Source organism: Labeo rohita, chromosome 11, assembly GCF_022985175.1.
Source record: "Labeo rohita strain BAU-BD-2019 chromosome 11, IGBB_LRoh.1.0, whole genome shotgun sequence".
In the NCBI taxonomy this organism is placed as follows: Eukaryota; Metazoa; Chordata; class Actinopteri; order Cypriniformes; family Cyprinidae; genus Labeo; species Labeo rohita.
The window spans coordinates 1239147-1257365 of record NC_066879.1 but is presented as its reverse complement, the minus strand read 5'-3'; the positions used below and the strand labels follow the sequence as shown (position 1 = coordinate 1257365).

Sequence of the window (18219 nt, the reverse complement as noted above, 5' to 3'; positions counted from 1 at the left end):
TCACAGTCACAGAGATTCTGCAGCCCTTCAGCAGTGGAACAAAACAGTAGGATGAGAGAACAAGTGAAAGAATGAAAGCAGTTCTTCAACTTTTATGTCCTGAAAGTTGATTTTTTATTAAATAAACACATTAATAATTTTTTTCTTTGTTATATGAAGGCCACGTTAAAATGTTTTAATAATGTTTTTTTCTTTTATTTTTTACTTTTATTTATTTATTATAGACTTTCGATTTTCGTTTTTTTGTTTCTAGACAATTGTGAATATGGAAATCCATCATACAACTATGAACTATTATTTTGTATTATTTTTTCATTAGTTTTTTTTTTTTTCATCATATTCATGTTATATATTCACATTTATATGATCTTTTATGACCTACGCAAAGAGTGAAATAAATTATTGGTAATTTTTCTGTTGTTCAAAGTGTCAAAATATCATGTGGTGCAACCGTCAGGCGGTAACTGCTACTCTGGAAACAACTTTGAAGTTGTCCTTAATTTATTCTGATTAATTTTCTGCACTATTTGACAAAGTGTTTTGTAATGCTGTATAAAATTGCAAAGCATTTGTATTTATATTTCCATCATAATATACAAACAAACTTTGTATAAGGCCTTTGCATCATTTGGAGCGACCACTCATCATGTGGTTCGACCAATAATAGGAATAACCTTATTAAAATAAAAATAAAATATTTAATTTTTGTGGTTGAAATATGAATCACTGCTACAGCATGCTAAAGTGAATGGTATTTTTAAAACATTTTTATCAGTTTTTATAAAAAAAAAAAAAAAAAGAAAGAAAAAAAGTCTGCTAGCTACATAAACTGAAATTATAAAACAAAAATATGAGATCGCTATTTACAAAAACTCAAAATAAATGCAAATACTTTGTTTCTAAGCATTTTAATTACTGACAACATCTAAAAAAATTTAAGTATGTTAGGGAAATTAATTAATTTTTATATAAATCATGGTCGCACCACATGACATTTTTTAAGGCTATGGCGAATTCATCAATATATGTAAAAAACAAACAAAAAAAAAAAACACTAAAATCACTTAATTGTAAATCTTAATATGAATTTATGTGTACACAACATTCTTACTGTTTGAACAATTACAACAGATATTATTATTTTATGTATTTTGAAATTGGCCTGTCAAAAATCCTACATCAATGACCCATAAAATTCCTAAAATTAAAATTCCTAAAATCATGTGACCTAAAAAATTGAACCTAAACCATTATTTATATGAATATAACCACTAACATATATATTATGAATATATATGTTAGTGGTAAAATTATATATACTACTTAAAAAGAGAGTTTGTTTTACCATTTTCTAAAAATCCATTACTGAATGAATGCCTACTGTAAACACTGTAAGCACAAAAAGGCTGAAGAGAATGTCTGCCCACGGAAAAGCAAACAGTCGCATCCAAATGTTCCAAACGGGCATGAGGAACATCAGATGGTAACCTCCTTTTCTTTGGAGCAGTAATGGAAGTGACACGCTCTGGAGGCAGACAGCATGTTCAGCACTTGGCTGCAAGCTGTTGGAACGGTCTTCATGTGACTCTGAACTGCCTGCTCAGCTTTTGACTTCCTGCGTAAAGAAAAAAAAATCTGTTCCATACGAGACCACTTTACAGAGCCCGGCTGCCAAACGGCTGGGCCGTTCATGAACTGTATACTTAAATTAGTTTAATTCAAAAAACGTGTTTCAGAAAGCACGCTGGGACATCGCAGGAAGAGAACGAGATCAATAACGCCGGTCAAAGGGTTCTGTGCTGCTTTCAAGTGGAAAGAAAGTAAACTGGGTTTCAGAACCTCAGTTGTGGTAAAGCAAAAATGAAAATCTTGAGAGTATTAGCCGATTCTTACTTCTGGAAGTGTGCACGTTACATAATGCAGGAATAAGGGAGTTCTGGAGGTTTGAGCAGGAAGTAAAATGCAAATCGATGCCCTCAAAGACAGCTAGACAGCTAGAACTTCAAAAGTTAACAACAGTCTTCAACTGCATACTAAGAAACAAGAATTTCATATTCAGTCATGAAATCTGTGTGAAAATTAGAATTATATGTCTACTTCGGTTATCCCTGTTGTAAATTATATTACAATAAAATGAAGGATGATATAAACCACAAGCTTGCAATTTTTGGTTGTCTTTTCAGTTTTTTTTCTTTTTTTTTATTTTATATTAAAATATTAATATAGTTCAGGTTCATGCATACTCTGATTATCTTCACTGTATTTGTGTATATAATAAGAAGTTTGTATGTATATAAAAATAAGTTTTTATAATAGGACATAAAGACAAGCAAAAAAATCTGTCAAAAGTTCAAAGTCAGTGCTCTTGAATGCCCAACGTTACATTTAAAAATATAAACTGATTTGCTCCGGTTTTCCAGCATTTTTGTGTATTTGAACCCTTTTAACAATGACTGTATGATTTTGAGATTCATCTTTTCACACTGAGGACAACTGAGGGACTCGTATGCAACTATTACAGAAGGTTCAAACACTCACTGATGCTCCAGAAGGAAAAACCATGCATTAAGAGCCAGGGGTGAAAACTTTTGAACAGAATGAAGATGGGTACATTTTTCTTATTTTGCCTATATATATATATTTTTATTTTTTTTCATTCAGTACTGCCCTTCAGAAACTACAGAAGATACTTCCATGTTTCCTAGAAGACAAAAATAACTTAAATTTACCCTGATCTTCAAATTAAAAAAAAATTCACCCCTCGGCTCTTAATGCATGGTTTTTCCTTCTGGAGCATCAGTGAGTGTTTGAACCTTCTGTAATAGTTGCATACGAGTCCCTCAGTTGTCCTCAGTGTGAAAAGATGAATCTCAAAATCATACAGTCCTTGTTGGAAACAGTTCAAATACACAAAATGCTAAAAAAATCAAAGAATTTGTGGGACCTGAAGGATTTGTCTGAAGAACAGCAGCAGTTTAACTGTTCAGGACAAACAAGGGACTCATGAACAACTATCACTAAACAAAAAAACACAGCTGTGGATCATTCAGGAAACAACACAGAATTAAGAATCGTATGTAAACTTTTGAACAGTTTTATGGCTATTTGTGAACTTGTACCAAAACAGTACTTGGCCACAAGTCCAAATCCACAAAAACAGAAAATAACACATATTGAGAAATGGCCCTAGTGATGAAATTAATGAGCATTAAAATTTAGAAGATAAAGTAAGCATCTTAAAACATTTTTTGTTTCAAATATCCCACTATCCCATTCAGTTCCCTATGTTGTGATTCAGTAGATACAAATACAGGCACTAACAAGAGCCATATTTCACTAAACACTGAAATATAACACATCCTCAATTCACTCAGCATCAGAGAAAATAAAAATCAATATTTCAGTACATGAACATACTGTAGTGAGCAAAACTCACAAGAGCCAATGACATTGGATGTCATTGGCGACAAAATTGGTGCAATGCGTCTTGAGGCTGATGTATGCATATTCAAAAACAGACCAATCTATTCAGAAATGAGTCTTAAAGCAGTGTAGATGTTGTTATAACAGTAGAGCTTCTGTGGGTATGACAACACCTCTATTATCACCTTTAAAATCACAAGTGAAAAATGTTCTCTCATTTCTCACTCCCTCATTTCTAAGGGCTCTTTTTCGCACTCCTCACTGCCAAACAGATAATATCAGTAATTACAGTCAGTGAGGCGTCACTTCGGCAGGTTAGTTCAATTTATGACCGTCTGGATTCCAACAACTCAATAAACAGTAAACAAAAAAAGCAGACCTATTTACACTTCCTGATCAAAAAACACACAGGCTTTCATTCAATTACTGTAATTACTATGGATTTACACCATTCTAACAATTTGTTGTCATGCTACAAGTGCGCCAATGCATCTTACTTCGCTTAAAAGGTTTTACAGTGAAATATACCATTACAACTATTAATAAAAGTAAAAAAAATGGTGAAAACTACAATTATATTTGCTATTATTATTGGTCAGCAGGTAAATAAAAAAAAAAAAAAATCTACTCTCCACCATCTAGAGACATTGATTCACAGCATCCAGGAACTTGGCAGCGATGGGCGTCCTGGATTTATGAGGCACGCAGATTAGATCCAGAGTAAAATGGTCAAGCCTCAGATTTATAGAGTGGCAGGTTAACAGCTTTGACCCGAGAAGAACAGGAGAGAGCAGGAACAAGAGGAGTGAATTAAAGTAATGTTCTTTCAGCACACAGCCTTAATCTGTCGTTCCTCCCATAGACAGAACATAGAAATATATATATGTATATATATATATATATATATATATATATATATATATATATATATTTTTTTTTATCTATTAGATTTTTATAAATCTAATAAAAATGACAAAAGCCCATTGAATTACTAAAATTAAAATTTAAATAAAAACTGAAAAATCTAATTAAAAATATTAATTAATACTACAAATCACACAAAAAAATAGGAGATATAATAAAAAATCATGTTTTTTTAATTATCCACTCGTTACCCTAACAAAAAAAAAAAAAAAAACATTTCAATGTAATGTCAGTATTCCTCAAATTAGTAACTGTTGCAAATTTGGGACTGTCTGTACAAGATTTTAATACAAGATTTTTTTTTTTTTTTTTGTAATGCCAGTTGCGTGAAGTGAAAACTTTGCCAAATTTTAATAAACAAGTTCTTCTGAGGGTGTGACCTTGACGTTTTTCTGGCAACGTCCAGGAATTTAGCATTCACCGCAGTCATGTCTCACAAAAACAGTTTATCACAAGAATAAACTGAGTCTAATTACCCATAAAAGCAGTGAGAATGACGAAGAAACTCAGAGAAAAAAGGCAACATCGAACCGTTTCTGTTCAAATGCTGCTGATGCTACAAGCAGGAAGGGATCAGCAGTCTTTAGCTGACAATTAAAAAGCCACAAGTCCTTTATACCACAGCCCTGGTATTTCCTCTTTCTTTAAAAGTGAAGGTGGCTGTGGTAACAGGAGACTTGTAGAGCTGTGCGCACTGATTGCCACTCTCTCTGTTTTCAATTACACGATCCTTAAGAACAAGAAAACACCCAAAAAGTCTTGCACGATGACGCACTCGCTTTCAGATTAACCAATAAATGTGATTAGTCACTTGCTAGAATGAACAAGATATGGTTTCACATGTGCAAACCGTTTTGCGTCGGTCTGTGGTGCTCATGAGACCAATGCAGGTTTGAATCCAGCTTGCAACATTTCCAATTCCCATTTAGTTCCTAAACATTTCCTGTTATATTCTCAATAAAGACAGACCAAAGACTCAAAATTCAACCCAAACCTGTTTATGACTCCGCAAATGGTTTTGGGTGGCATGTGGAAAAAAAACTCAACCACATGTGATGTGAAACACCCCGTGTAAAGAGATCCATGTTTTCCGGATTGAGTTACGCCCCACGGCACACGTAATATGCTTTCATAACAAAAACACCCATGAGAGAACTATAGGCCCCGCCAGGTTACGGTACCGTATGATGAATCATTACAGCCTCGGACTGAAACGTGTGCATGTGTGTTTTGTTACGGGACTCGTGGTCATGCAGAGCGAGCCTGGGGAAATGTGTCTTACCATGTGATAGTTGACGATTTCCTGAAGGCTCTCTCCACACTTTTCAAGACATTCCTGAGAAGAAGCAAATGATTGAAAAATCAACACAGCTCACGAAGGTCTGACTGTTATCTGAGTCATTTAAATTAATACTCGTCTAGGAAACTTACTGAGATCATCTCCTCCTTTTTGCAGTGGTGAGACAAGTCTCGAATGCCATTGACGAAGAGTTTATTGGCAGTGACGTACGCACGACCAGCTTCGATCATACCACTGCATAACTTCACCAACTGATAGACAGAGAGAGTCACAGTGAACAGGAGATTCACAGAATAGAATATACAGAAATAGGAAATTCAATGACAAGCAAATGATTTTATCCATCAACTACATTGTGATTCCTGCTGAAGCTTAAGAGCTAGTTTTGGCTGATTGTCCAGCCCATTCATAGCTGGTTTAGCAGGCAGGTTTTAGTAAGGATTTAACCACATCTTTAGCTGGTTAGACTGGGAGACCAGCTGACTAACCAGCTGAACACCGGACTGGAAAACCAGCTTGACCATTTTAAAGGAGAAGTTCACTTCCAGAACAAAAATTTACAGATGATTTACTCATCCCCTTGTCATCCAAGATGTTCGTGTCTTTCTTTCTTCAGTCATTTCTTGAAGAAAACATTTCCGGATTTCTCTCCATAACTTCCAAAATGTAGTTTAAATGCAGCTTCAAATGCTCTAAACGATCCCAGCTGAGGAAGAAGGGTCTTATCTAGCAAAACGATCGGTCATTCTCCTACTTTTCTTAGTGATATTTAGTGCCAGTTTATCAGGAAGTGACGGTTTTGTTCTTTTTGACTCGTTGGATGGAAACAGTGCTTGTTCGCAAATGTTTTAAGCGCTTTTCCAGTTTTGTGCACAAAGTAAGTTCACACCTTTTGGCTACAGGCAAACTGGTCTTATTTGAGCATCTTACACCAGTTTCATGCAAATTAAAAGTCTGGGTTTTACATATTGCAGTAAACTTGCAATAATGAGCAGACGTTGCTCTTGTATGCAAATTTAGAAGCGTCTGCTCACACCCTGAAGCTACAAGACTGCTGCTCCCTGATGCAAATGTTCAGCATCCTAATGCTAAATGGGTTTCTGTCTCCATTTCCCTTAATCCTGTACAGCGTACGATCCGGGATTTAGGCTTGTACATTTGTAATGCTGTTTCATCCCCTAGTGCTTAGTTAGCGGAGCATTCAGGAGGCCTCAAACCTACATCTCAATTAAAGAAGACACTGATCCAATGAAATAAAGAGATTTCAAACAGAGTTTATTCATACCTTATCAAGCTTAGCTTCTATTTCCACAACATCCGTCTCAACTTCATCAATATTCGCCCTGCAGAAACACAAGAAAAACACATTATTCATTAGATGACCGATATATCACAGTCATTATTGACAGGTCATATCAAAAGACAAACAAAACCACTGAAATGTCTGGATCATGCATTCATTTATTCAACAGACTGTGACTTATTAATCCATAAATGTCATTTTTTGGGGAGTCACAGTGACATTTCACAACTGTATTGAAAATTTGACATGAAAGTCACAGTTTTGTTTAGACAAAATGTATTTAACCACTGCTCAAACTCAATACAAGTTTGTATCTTGAGAAATTTTGCCAATATTCACTCAAATACCGAGGTGCATAAGCTCAAATCAGTGAGGCTTGCAATCAATCTGTCTGAAAAAGAATTACAAAACCTGTGCTAGTTGAAAGAAAACAAGCTGACAAAATAAGAATATGAGAAATATCAATACATTTATAAGAGATATTTTGTGGGCCGGTCATTTTTGACCAGAAAAAAAAACAAAAAGCACAAAAACGATCAAAACACCCTGTGTCAACAAAGTCATTAGGTTTTAGCCCAATGCAATAACATTCAGTAGCATTTTCAAGAAAAAGAAAAATGACTGCAAACACAACATGAGTGTTGAAAACATTTATTTTTTTTAAAAAAAATGTATGTATTTGTTTTCTTTCTGGACAGTTGAAACTGACATTGCTTTGACACTAACTTTGTGCCCAAAAAAATAAAATAAAATAAAATAAAATAAATAAATAGAAGAGCTGTTTTCAAGTGATTATGTATTTTTAATGCAAGGACAAAAAATAAGCCATGTCATTGAACCAGGAATGTTGACTTGGCAAACACCATGAAGTACACTGTAAAAAAAAAAAAAAAGTGTTCATGCTGCCTTAAAATTTTAGTTAACATGAAATGTTAAGTTGTACTAAATAAAAACATGGATATTTTAGTTGAGTAAGCTTAAAATATTAAGGCAGCACAAGCCCTTATTTTTTAAAAGTTGTTTAATTTTTACAGTGTATCTGCCCTTAGTCATCCACTATAGACAGTGTAGATGTGCACTCAGGTTTGACAGAGGCTTTTAAGCTGTATTCACTGAATATGGACTGTACTGGGATGCATCTCATATGCTATTGCATCAATGTTCAGTGTTCTACAGATGATCCAAGAACCTATTTGCAGCCAATATAGACTGACAACAGAAAAACCACATCAGTTCACATCTTCACACTCTCTGCAGCAAGCTCTGCGATCAGGTTACACCCTCATGAACATCAATTTCATAAATGCATGACGACATATCTAATCTCACACTACCCAAATGCCTTCTTAATCCAGTTTAGATTCCGGCTAAAAGCTATTGCTCTTAGTCAGCTCAACACAAATGGTGCATATTTGAAGAAACACTGCTGAGACGTCTGAGGTTTTTTGTCCTCCCACGCCGCATGCTCTGTTTCTTAGATTTATCACATTAGCTAACTCAAGCAGGGCCGAGAGGAGTCCAAGCACGAAGCATATGTGCGGCTCTGCATGCTGCCTTACACATATATCCGCTACAGCCCACCTGGTTAACTTTCTACAGTATGGTAAATATCAAAGAGCCATAATATTACCATTACTGTACTGCTACAGTACTCATTTGTAATAAAATTCACACAATTTCCAGTCAAAATCTAACTGATCACTAGTAAAACTATGAAACTTTGTATATTCTAATCTTAAAAATGAGGATCTGACAGACGGTATAAACAAAACACCTGGATGACCATTTTCATGCTTATTATGCTTTTTACTGTATTTCTTTTTTTTTTTTTTTTTGTATTTCTGAGCAAAATGGTGCATTCAACGAGATTTGAAAAGATATGAATGGATTGTGAGAATCAGGCTTTCAATACCAAAATCTCCAAAAACACTGTTGGCCGAAAAATTATTTTGATAAAAGAAATAAAGATAAAACATAGTCTTTAGCATAATATGCACTAATACATTTTGCACAATAAGATCAGGAACATGTATTAAGAAAGTAAAAGTGTCTATTTTGATTTCATGTTTACATATTAATAAAGTAAATTACATTTTTTGAACATTTATGTCACATGCCTCTTGCTCACTTTTTTTTTCACAGCATGTCATTGCTTATAGACCAATTATCTGTTTGTAAACATTCGGGATGCATGAACATCATGGTTGCAGAAACCCTGGAGAGATCACCTTTATGGCTAGAGAATTACATGGATACAGTACAAAACTGTTACATTTAAAAAGACTTTAGATTATATTGATTAGATGTCATTTTCAAAATGTTCTCCGCATATTACAAGAGCTCGTCACCAAGCGATAAGCACTGTTGTTCAACAATTGACGTTAGATAGTGGGACAGTCTTACAGATCCGAAACAGGGATGATGTTTTTGTGGGCAGAGCCTTTCTGGTGGCAAAAATGACGTTTTTTAAGTGGTTGTCTACACTGTAAAAAACAATTTGTCGAGTCAACTTAAAATAATTTGTAACCTGGTTGCCTTAAAATTTTAAGTTCAGTCAACTCAAAAAAAGTTTATTCTACTTTAAATGTTAAATTATACTAAGTGACAACTTAGATATTTGAGTTGAATCAACTTAATATTTTAAGGCAGCTGGGTTACTTACCCATCTGTTAAGTTTAGCAAACACAAATATCTAAGTTGTTACTTAGTACAACTTAACATTTCAAGTTGACTAAACTTATTTTAGTTGACTGAACATAAAATCTTAAGGCAGCAGGGTAACAAATTATTTTAAGCTGACTCAACAAATTGTTTTTTATTTTTTACAGTGTATGGAGCCATGGAATAAAAGAATTAAAAAAAAGGTAAATTTGATTTTATGTTTAAAAATTCTGACTTTTCTCTTGCAATTCCGAGATTATATCTCACAATTCTCATTAGGAAAAACAACAATTCAGGAGTTTATATCCCACACCTCTGGCTTTTTTCCCCTCAGAATTGACAAACTCGCTATTTTTGTGTTAAATTGTGTTTGAATTAGGAGATATAAACTTGCATTTGTGAGAAAAAAAGTCAGAATTGTGAGATAAAATAAATAAATGTTATGTAAATGTTAATAGTAATAGGTTTAAATAATATTTCATGCTGTAACTGTAGGGCTAATACAATCCATCCCCTATAAACAGCGTATGTGAATATTATGTAGACCTATTGTTTAAATCAAATTTACGCTTTAAAAGTAGAGTAATCATAGCAGTTTTCGTCCATAGTATGTATGTTTAAACATATGCATTTAGCTTCAAATGGCATCTTTAACGACAGTATTCTATAAAAGTTACTTGCATTCAGATTTTGACATTAAAAGGCACAACAAAAAAGTTTTTTTCTCTTATTCCATGAATTTCCACTTGCTACCAGTGTTTTTCTGCAAACGCTATGCGCGCGCAGCTGCCAGTGATGTAACTGTGACGTTGACTTCAAATTGGTCTATTGCTTCATTATGTACGCTATGAAACAACTTGAACAACAATAAAAACAAGTATATCAACCACACATACATCTGCATATGCCTCTTCTGGGTAATTTGATTATCTTCTGCTTTGGAAGACACTGTCAGACTGCGTTTCCTGGAAAACTTGACAGCAAGCTCTAATTGTTGATGCCATCTCTGGCCACATGAGAGTTTCTGTCCCTAATTCAACCACTCAACCATCAGCCCCAAACGCACCCACACCATCAGCACACACTTCAGAAATGAAGGACCACGGGCTGAAAGGTCAGTTGTCATGGCAACCCCCTAAGTGGGGCACAGAGGTGGCGGTGGGGGGCGTCTACTCGGCCTGTGTGTGGATGCTAACAGGACATATTGTTATGGAGCCATGAGCAATCAATACTCCACAGACCTACATACACACAAACCCATTTAAACACCTCTGTCATCCCGCTGCAGTCACTAGCCTTCTGGGACAGACTGTTGAGCAGCTCCAAGTCATTTTAAACACTTCAGTGCTGCAGCTCAAATTAATGGAGAGGAAACAGCCGACAGTAAAGGTCAACTGCATCTGGCTGAGACCAGCTCAGGAACGGACCGACAACTGCGACATGCAAATGTTTGGATTCTGCCGAGGAAAGAACTGGGGTCAATGAAATTAAATGTATCCGTGTTCTTTAAAAAATAAATAAATAAATAAAAATAAAAATTATATATATATATATATATATATATATATATATATATATATATATACATATACATATATATATACATATATATATATATATATATATATATATATATATATATATATATATATATATATATATATATATATATATATATATATATATATATAATTATTTATTTATTTATAAAAGTGAAACAAAGTCAACATGAATGTTTTGCGAGCGAATGCAAAGTTTCTTTGGGAAACACAATCGTTTTACAAGAGAACGCAAGGTTTCCTCATAGTTTTACGTTTCATTTTATTTTTATTTATTTTTTTTTTAATAAACATTAACTATATAAAACTACTTAAGGACCCATTTCCACCATTTACATGATTTAAAAAATGTATAATATTTAAAAAAATAGGATGTAAAACAATTTGGTTATTTAAAACTCTTTTTAAATAATAATAATGGTAATAATAATACTAATACTAATAATAATAATAATAATAATAATAATAATAATAATAGCAACAACAACAATATCAACAACAATAATAATTTACAAAAATAAACAGTAAAATAGTAACATATTTTACTTTTACAATAGCTCTATTAATTAATTGCTATATTAGTATTATTATTCTTCAAAATAATTTTACAAATAAATGAAAATGTTGCAAATGAAATGTTTTTGGAATAAAAGTATTTCTGCAAAAGTTTTGCAAGAGAACACAAATGTTTTAGCGAGCGAACACAAATGTTCTCGGGGGAATGCAATAGTTTTATGAAAGAATGCAAAAGCATTAAAATATAATTATATTATTATTATTATTTATATAACGTACAGGGCCATGCATGATTGTGTATCAGGGTCCATAATTCTCTTGAAATGCGTTTATGGCTGCAATTTGTCATGCGGTGAAACTTACCAAAAACATTGAAATTTAATAAATAATAAATCAGGATATTTGTAAAAATACTTTTTGACCTGAAAAATATATTTAACAATATTTTTGAAAGTATTAAGATGTACACACTTGTATTCAAGGTTTGAAGTATTACTTTTTACTTGTTGGTTACACCAACCTTATAAAACCATCATGAATACAAAAAGAGCATTCCTAAGAATTTGACACTTTTTATTTTTCTACACAATTTATTTTTTTATTTTTTTTATCCTTTATCTTGGACACTAATTAGCCATTAATCATTGGCTCATATCGGCATCAGAGGACATAATGGGAGCCAGGACGCTGCGATCAGACAGTGCTCTGGCTCGGGTCTCAGCGCTGACGTTTCTCTCAGGAGAGAGGGAGAGTTTGGAGCTGCAGAGCCAAACTCCAGTCCTGTGCTCCAAAACAGCATTTACAGAAGGTGTGGACCTTCACTGAGAGCATCTCTTGGACTAAACACCGAGACTGATGCGACAGGATTGTTTTAACAGGTTCTTGCACAATGTCAGTGTACATTTGTAATGCAAGAACATCCTTATTTTTGCTGAAGAGGGTGAGAGGTCACATAGGCTTTGCTGTTCAGCCTCAATTTGTAACAGGGCCTTGAGATGTCGCTCATGACCACTGCACTCCACGTGAACTGTGATGAGCTGCAAGGATGACACATTCCCGTCATCTATTGTTAGGGAGACCCTGAGCGAGTACTAAACAGCTGAATTATTCCAGGAATCACTGAAGAGCTGGTGGTCCTTCAAGTTGCCCAGTGGGTGGGCTTTTCCAGTGAGTTTAGGTACTGACTGCTAAAATACCATTGGCAGCTGCGGCAGCATCAACCTTTGGGATAAATACATGCTAACAGATATTACCAGACATCATGGAAAATCATACTTTCTTTGTTTTGTTTTTTTTGTTTGTTTGTTTGTTTTGTTTTCATTGAAGTCATTCAATTGCAAATCCCACTCTGCACAAATTATTTATTTGAAACAATGGTACATTGAAACAAAGCAAATATGACTGTCCAAATTTACAAAACAACATTTATTCTAGCAACCAGCCTTGAAAAGCAACTCGAACTATACTAAGCCGAGGTTAACCAGTCACAAGAAAAGTTTTAACAAGTCTTAAAGATGTAGTTTAAAAATATAGCCTTAAAGACACAGCAAAATTAGTTTGTTAAATTTCAAAGATCAAGGGTGGAAATTGGTGAAACTATTTTTATTTTATTATAAATAAGATAATAAACCATGTATTATAAGAACAAAACAACAACAGCAATATACAAACAAAATAAAATAAACAATTTTCACATGCTGTAAAATAGTTCAACATTATTTTTGATAATATTTTGTATTATTTAATAAAAAAAATTCACAAATAAAAATACATATAAAACTATTCAGTGACCATTTCCCTCCATTTACATGACTTAAAATAGTAATAATAATAATGATGATAATTATTATTATTATTCATAAAAAATCTTTTTACATTTTACTTTTAAAATAGCCATATTAATTAATTACTAGATTATTACTGTTAGCGTTATTATTATTCAAAATAATATACATAATAATAATATATAAAACATAAAATAATTTAATTTAGCATGACCATTTCCCTTCATTTACATTATTTTAAATAATAATAATACATTCAAAAATAAGACGTAAAACTATTTGGTTGTTTAAAAGCATTTAATTGTTTTTAAATAATAATAATAACAATAATAATAAATTATTATTATTATTATTATTATTATTAATAAAATATTTTTTAATTTAATATTTAACTTTTATAACTTTTATAATAGTTATAATTAATTAATTACTAGATTATTATTATTATCATTATTATTATTAAAAATAATTTACAAATAAAATGTAAAACAAATCAGTTTAGCATGACATTTTCCACCATTTACATGACTTTTTAAACAATTATTGTTGTTCTGTTTGTTTGTTTATGTATCTATGTATGTATGTCTTATTTTTGAGATTTTAGTTTTTAATTTTTTTTAGACAGTTTTTACAAGACAGGAAATAGTGAAATGGAAAGCAGTGAAATCAGGAAATGAGCCAAGTCGAATTCAAACTCACAGATAAATAAGTGCTTCAGATGTGTGTGCGTGTGTGCACTACCCACCAGGCCTCATAAATATTTATTTCATTACAAATCTATATGTTTAGTAAACGCTGACTAACAGTATAAGTGGATTTCAGAGAAATATGACCGTGTGTCAGTGCTGTCTGCAGATACAGAACGAGTCTGGCGCAGTTCTGTTTAGCAAAGACTCTGAGCCACAATATGTTGCCATGATACCATGAGTCCAGTGATGTTATAATATCACAGTTTATGAGACAACATTTCGCATTTACAGCGACTGGAGCGCTCCAGACCATCTGCTGATACACTGATCCAACAGATCACCGATCCCTCATATTTTATGCATTATTAAATGTGATAACATTGTCAGTGACTTTGATATAATTTATAACATTCTTCAAATCACATAAACTCGTTATTAAAACTTGGAAATGTTCTAAAAGATGTCGTACATTTATTACACCGGGCGTGTCCCGAATCCTCGCTGCCGAGGACAAATTGTTTCACATCTATTTTTAATTTCAAATCCACTAGATCACAGAAGCAGTAAGCTGACAGATGAGAGGTTTGGGTGGATGCTGTGTTTGCACGTATGTGTCAGTTCAGACGGGACTCTTAACCCCGCATTCTAACCACTATCCGTTTTTTATCTTTCTCTAGGATGCACCATGCTGACACATGCGAGCGGGCGGACAATGATGCGATATGGAGTGTATTTGGGGGGTGGGGGTTGGGGGGTGTCTCACGTGTCTTTCATCTTAAGCTCCATCCATCCATAAGCTATTCTTAGCCCCATGCATTCATGTGTATGTGCGCGCATGTGCGTAAGCATCACATGAGTCCATGCTCGTAACTCGCCGCCTGACATTTCAGATCAGCCCTGAGGTGAGACTCAGAGGCTTGGGGTTTTCTTCATTAAAAGAGCACTGAGGTCAAACCCGTCACACGTGAAATATCTCCCAGCCTTAGGGTACAATCATCTGAAAACAAGGATTTAACACAACAAACACTGATAAAACTGGAAACATAGTGCACAATGCAGATGGGTGTAAAATATGCACAACTTTAAAGATGATCCTTTTTACATTTTAAGCTAATGTAATTTTTCCAAGTTGAAATAGTTTCTTTTATTTTAATATGCAGGTTGATTTTCTTGAAATTGTAATACTGTATCTTTTTAGCTCAAACAGCATAAAATGGCTTGCTTATTTATTTGTTTGTTTGTTTGTTTGACTGTAAACACATTTCTAATTTGTGACCCTGGACCACAAAACCAGTCATAAGGGTCAATTTTCTGAACTTGAGATTTATACCATATCTCATCTCAAAGTGAATTAAGACTAAATAAATAAGACCATATTTGGCAGAGATACAACTATTTGAACATCTGGAATCTGAGGGTGCAAAAAAAAATCTAAATACTGAGAAAATCACCTTTAAAGTTGTCCAAATGAAACACTTAGCAATGCATATTACTAATCAAAAATTAAGCTTTGATATATTTACGGTAGGGAATTTACAAAATATCTTCATGGAACATGATCTTTACTTAATATCCCAGTGATTTTTGTCATAAAAGAAATATCAAAAATTTTGACCCATAAAATGTATTGTTGGCTATTGCTACAAATATACCTGTGCTACTTAAGACTGGTTTTGTGGTCCAGGGTCACATATTATAAATAAATAAATACATACATTTTAAATGAATGCTGTTCTTCTGAACTTTCTCTTTATCAAAGAATCCTGAAAAGAAAAAGTTTTGGTTTCCACAACAATATTAAGCAGCTGTTTTTAACACTGATGATGATAATAATAAGATAAAGAAATGTTTCTTGAGCAGCAAATCAGCGTATTAGAATGTTTTCTGAAGGATCATGTAAAACTAAAGACTGGACTAATGATGCTGAAAATTCAGATTTCCAAAGAAAACTAACTTTCCAATTTAATATTTAAGAAAAATGGAAAAATGTAACAATTTTTCACAATAACCACTGTTTTTATTGTATTTTTATTCAAATAAATGCAGTCTTGGTGAGAATAAGAGATGTTTAGCGGGAAAAAACATTAATGATTTTTTTTTTATTTTGGACCAGTAGTGTATATATACACACTTGCACGCATAAATATGACTGTGAAGTCAAGAAGTTGTGTTATTGTTATGTTTATTGTGCATCAATAGCAATAACAACTTTCTATTAATCAAATATATTTTTAAATAATAGTAAAAATAGCAAAAATGGTAGCACATGTACTCAAGGTTTATGACTATTTTTATGACTCAATCAAAGCTGATGAATAAAATCCAGTTCCCTCATCTAAATGTGAGAATGTCAACTATAACATTTCCAAGTGTCCTTCTTTCAAGTGGAGTTGATGTCCTGTAGTTTTATTGCTGGAATGTCTTTGTTTATCTATAAACATCCTCTATTTCACAGACTGTTAAACTGATGCGGTGGAATTTGAAGGTTTTATGATTTGCTGAGAGAGAAACTGTAAACTTTACTTGCTGCCCGACTTGATAGCCAAGATAAGCAATTTTATTAGAAAAATACACCCGCTGCTTCAGTCACAGTCTATCTTTAACGATTTCCCACAGAACTAACAGACATTAACCACCTTCAATCTTTCTCTCTCATTCAGAGCGACGGGTCTTTGTTTTCCCTCTCGCCGCTCGGTCTGAACGATTCTGATTCTCACTGTCCAACACAGGCCGAGTGTGAGTCACGTGACGTCTAAGAGCGTGAAACAGCCGAACACAGCTGCAGCACAGCTATAGATCTTCCGTATATGAAGGATGCACTCAGATGTGGGGAATTATAAAGACACCTGCGAGTCCACTAAAATGCTACGCTGTCTCCGGAGTCCTAGCGCAGCTAAGCACATTCCCTGAGCCGCTTCCGCTCACAAAGGCTGGACTGTTAGCAAACAAACTCAATAGGCCAACACAGGGGCTTTTTTCATCCGCTGAATGACTGGGGCCTTCAGGGCCCATAGCAAACGGATCACTGAATATCAATCTGTGTCCACATGTGTCCGCTATTTACAGGCTTTACTTTATAAGCAACCAAAACAACAAATGTGAGGCGCTTTATCTGGGAAACCGAGAGAACAGAGGATCTTTTTTCCAGGCGGAGACGCAGACAAATTTGTTTGGTTTCACGAGAGGTTGGTTCGACTGCACAATGCCTTCGGCAAAATGGGTTTTGGATGCGTTCACATTCTTGATTCAACATTTGCTCTAAATTACCAAATCAAAATGATGTTTCATTTACTAAACATGCATGAATGATCTCTTCTTTGAGGTAAACAGTTGATATTTGAATGACAATGCATGCAATGTGTGTGCAATTATGCATTTTTTAAATATATTTGGCATTGCTCTATTCTGACACGTACAGCACAGTATACTCTGTCATCTACATAAAAACGAGTTTGTGCCAAGTGCGACTGGCACTGAAATGGTCATTACAGCTTGGCTTTGCAGTGTCCCTTTTTCTGTCAGACCAGCAAGAACTGTGCCAAATTATATATAAGCATTTTTTCCCTTTTCCATCAAATCATCAGCTTGATAGAGATGCCAGCTGGCAAACTGTAAAGAATGGATAAATCAATTAATTATAACAGAATGAGGAATAGTTAAGAAGTTGTTAAGGTAAAATGGGTGTATTTTAATGAAAGTGAAAGAGAAATGTGGGCGTGCAATATCAAATTTGACTGTTGTTTTTCGCTACTACTAGTTATAGCATGAAATAAACATGAATGAACATCAGAAGTTATGATCAAGGAAACAGTATCACTCAATAAGTATTTCAATCACAGAAACATGTTAATAAAATGCAAAACAATGCTACTATTACCTCAGGAAACCGCTTGTTAGAAAAAATAACTAAAGATATGAGCCTTTTGCTAAATATATTCATCACATTTTAATTAACCTGTTAGTGACATCCTAAAGTATGAAACAAGTTTTGTGATAGATTTAGAATCAATATCTGATCAAATTAAGAATGGTCTCAAATCAAATCAAGAGCTTGTGAACT

At 33.8% G+C, this 18219-nt stretch overlaps 1 protein-coding gene across 1 annotated transcript in view; it reads right to left on the bottom strand.

The window, feature by feature from the left end:
• acap3b (ArfGAP with coiled-coil, ankyrin repeat and PH domains 3b) overlaps positions 1-18219 on the bottom strand; it is an 80274-nt gene that overhangs the window by 37920 nt on the left and 24135 nt on the right. The window contains exons 2-4 of the mRNA XM_051122560.1: positions 6933-6990; positions 5779-5898; positions 5630-5683 (exon numbers count right to left, since the gene is read on the bottom strand). Coding sequence (XP_050978517.1) covers positions 5630-5683; positions 5779-5898; positions 6933-6990 — 232 coding nt within the window. The remainder of the gene's footprint in view (positions 1-5629; positions 5684-5778; positions 5899-6932; positions 6991-18219) is intronic.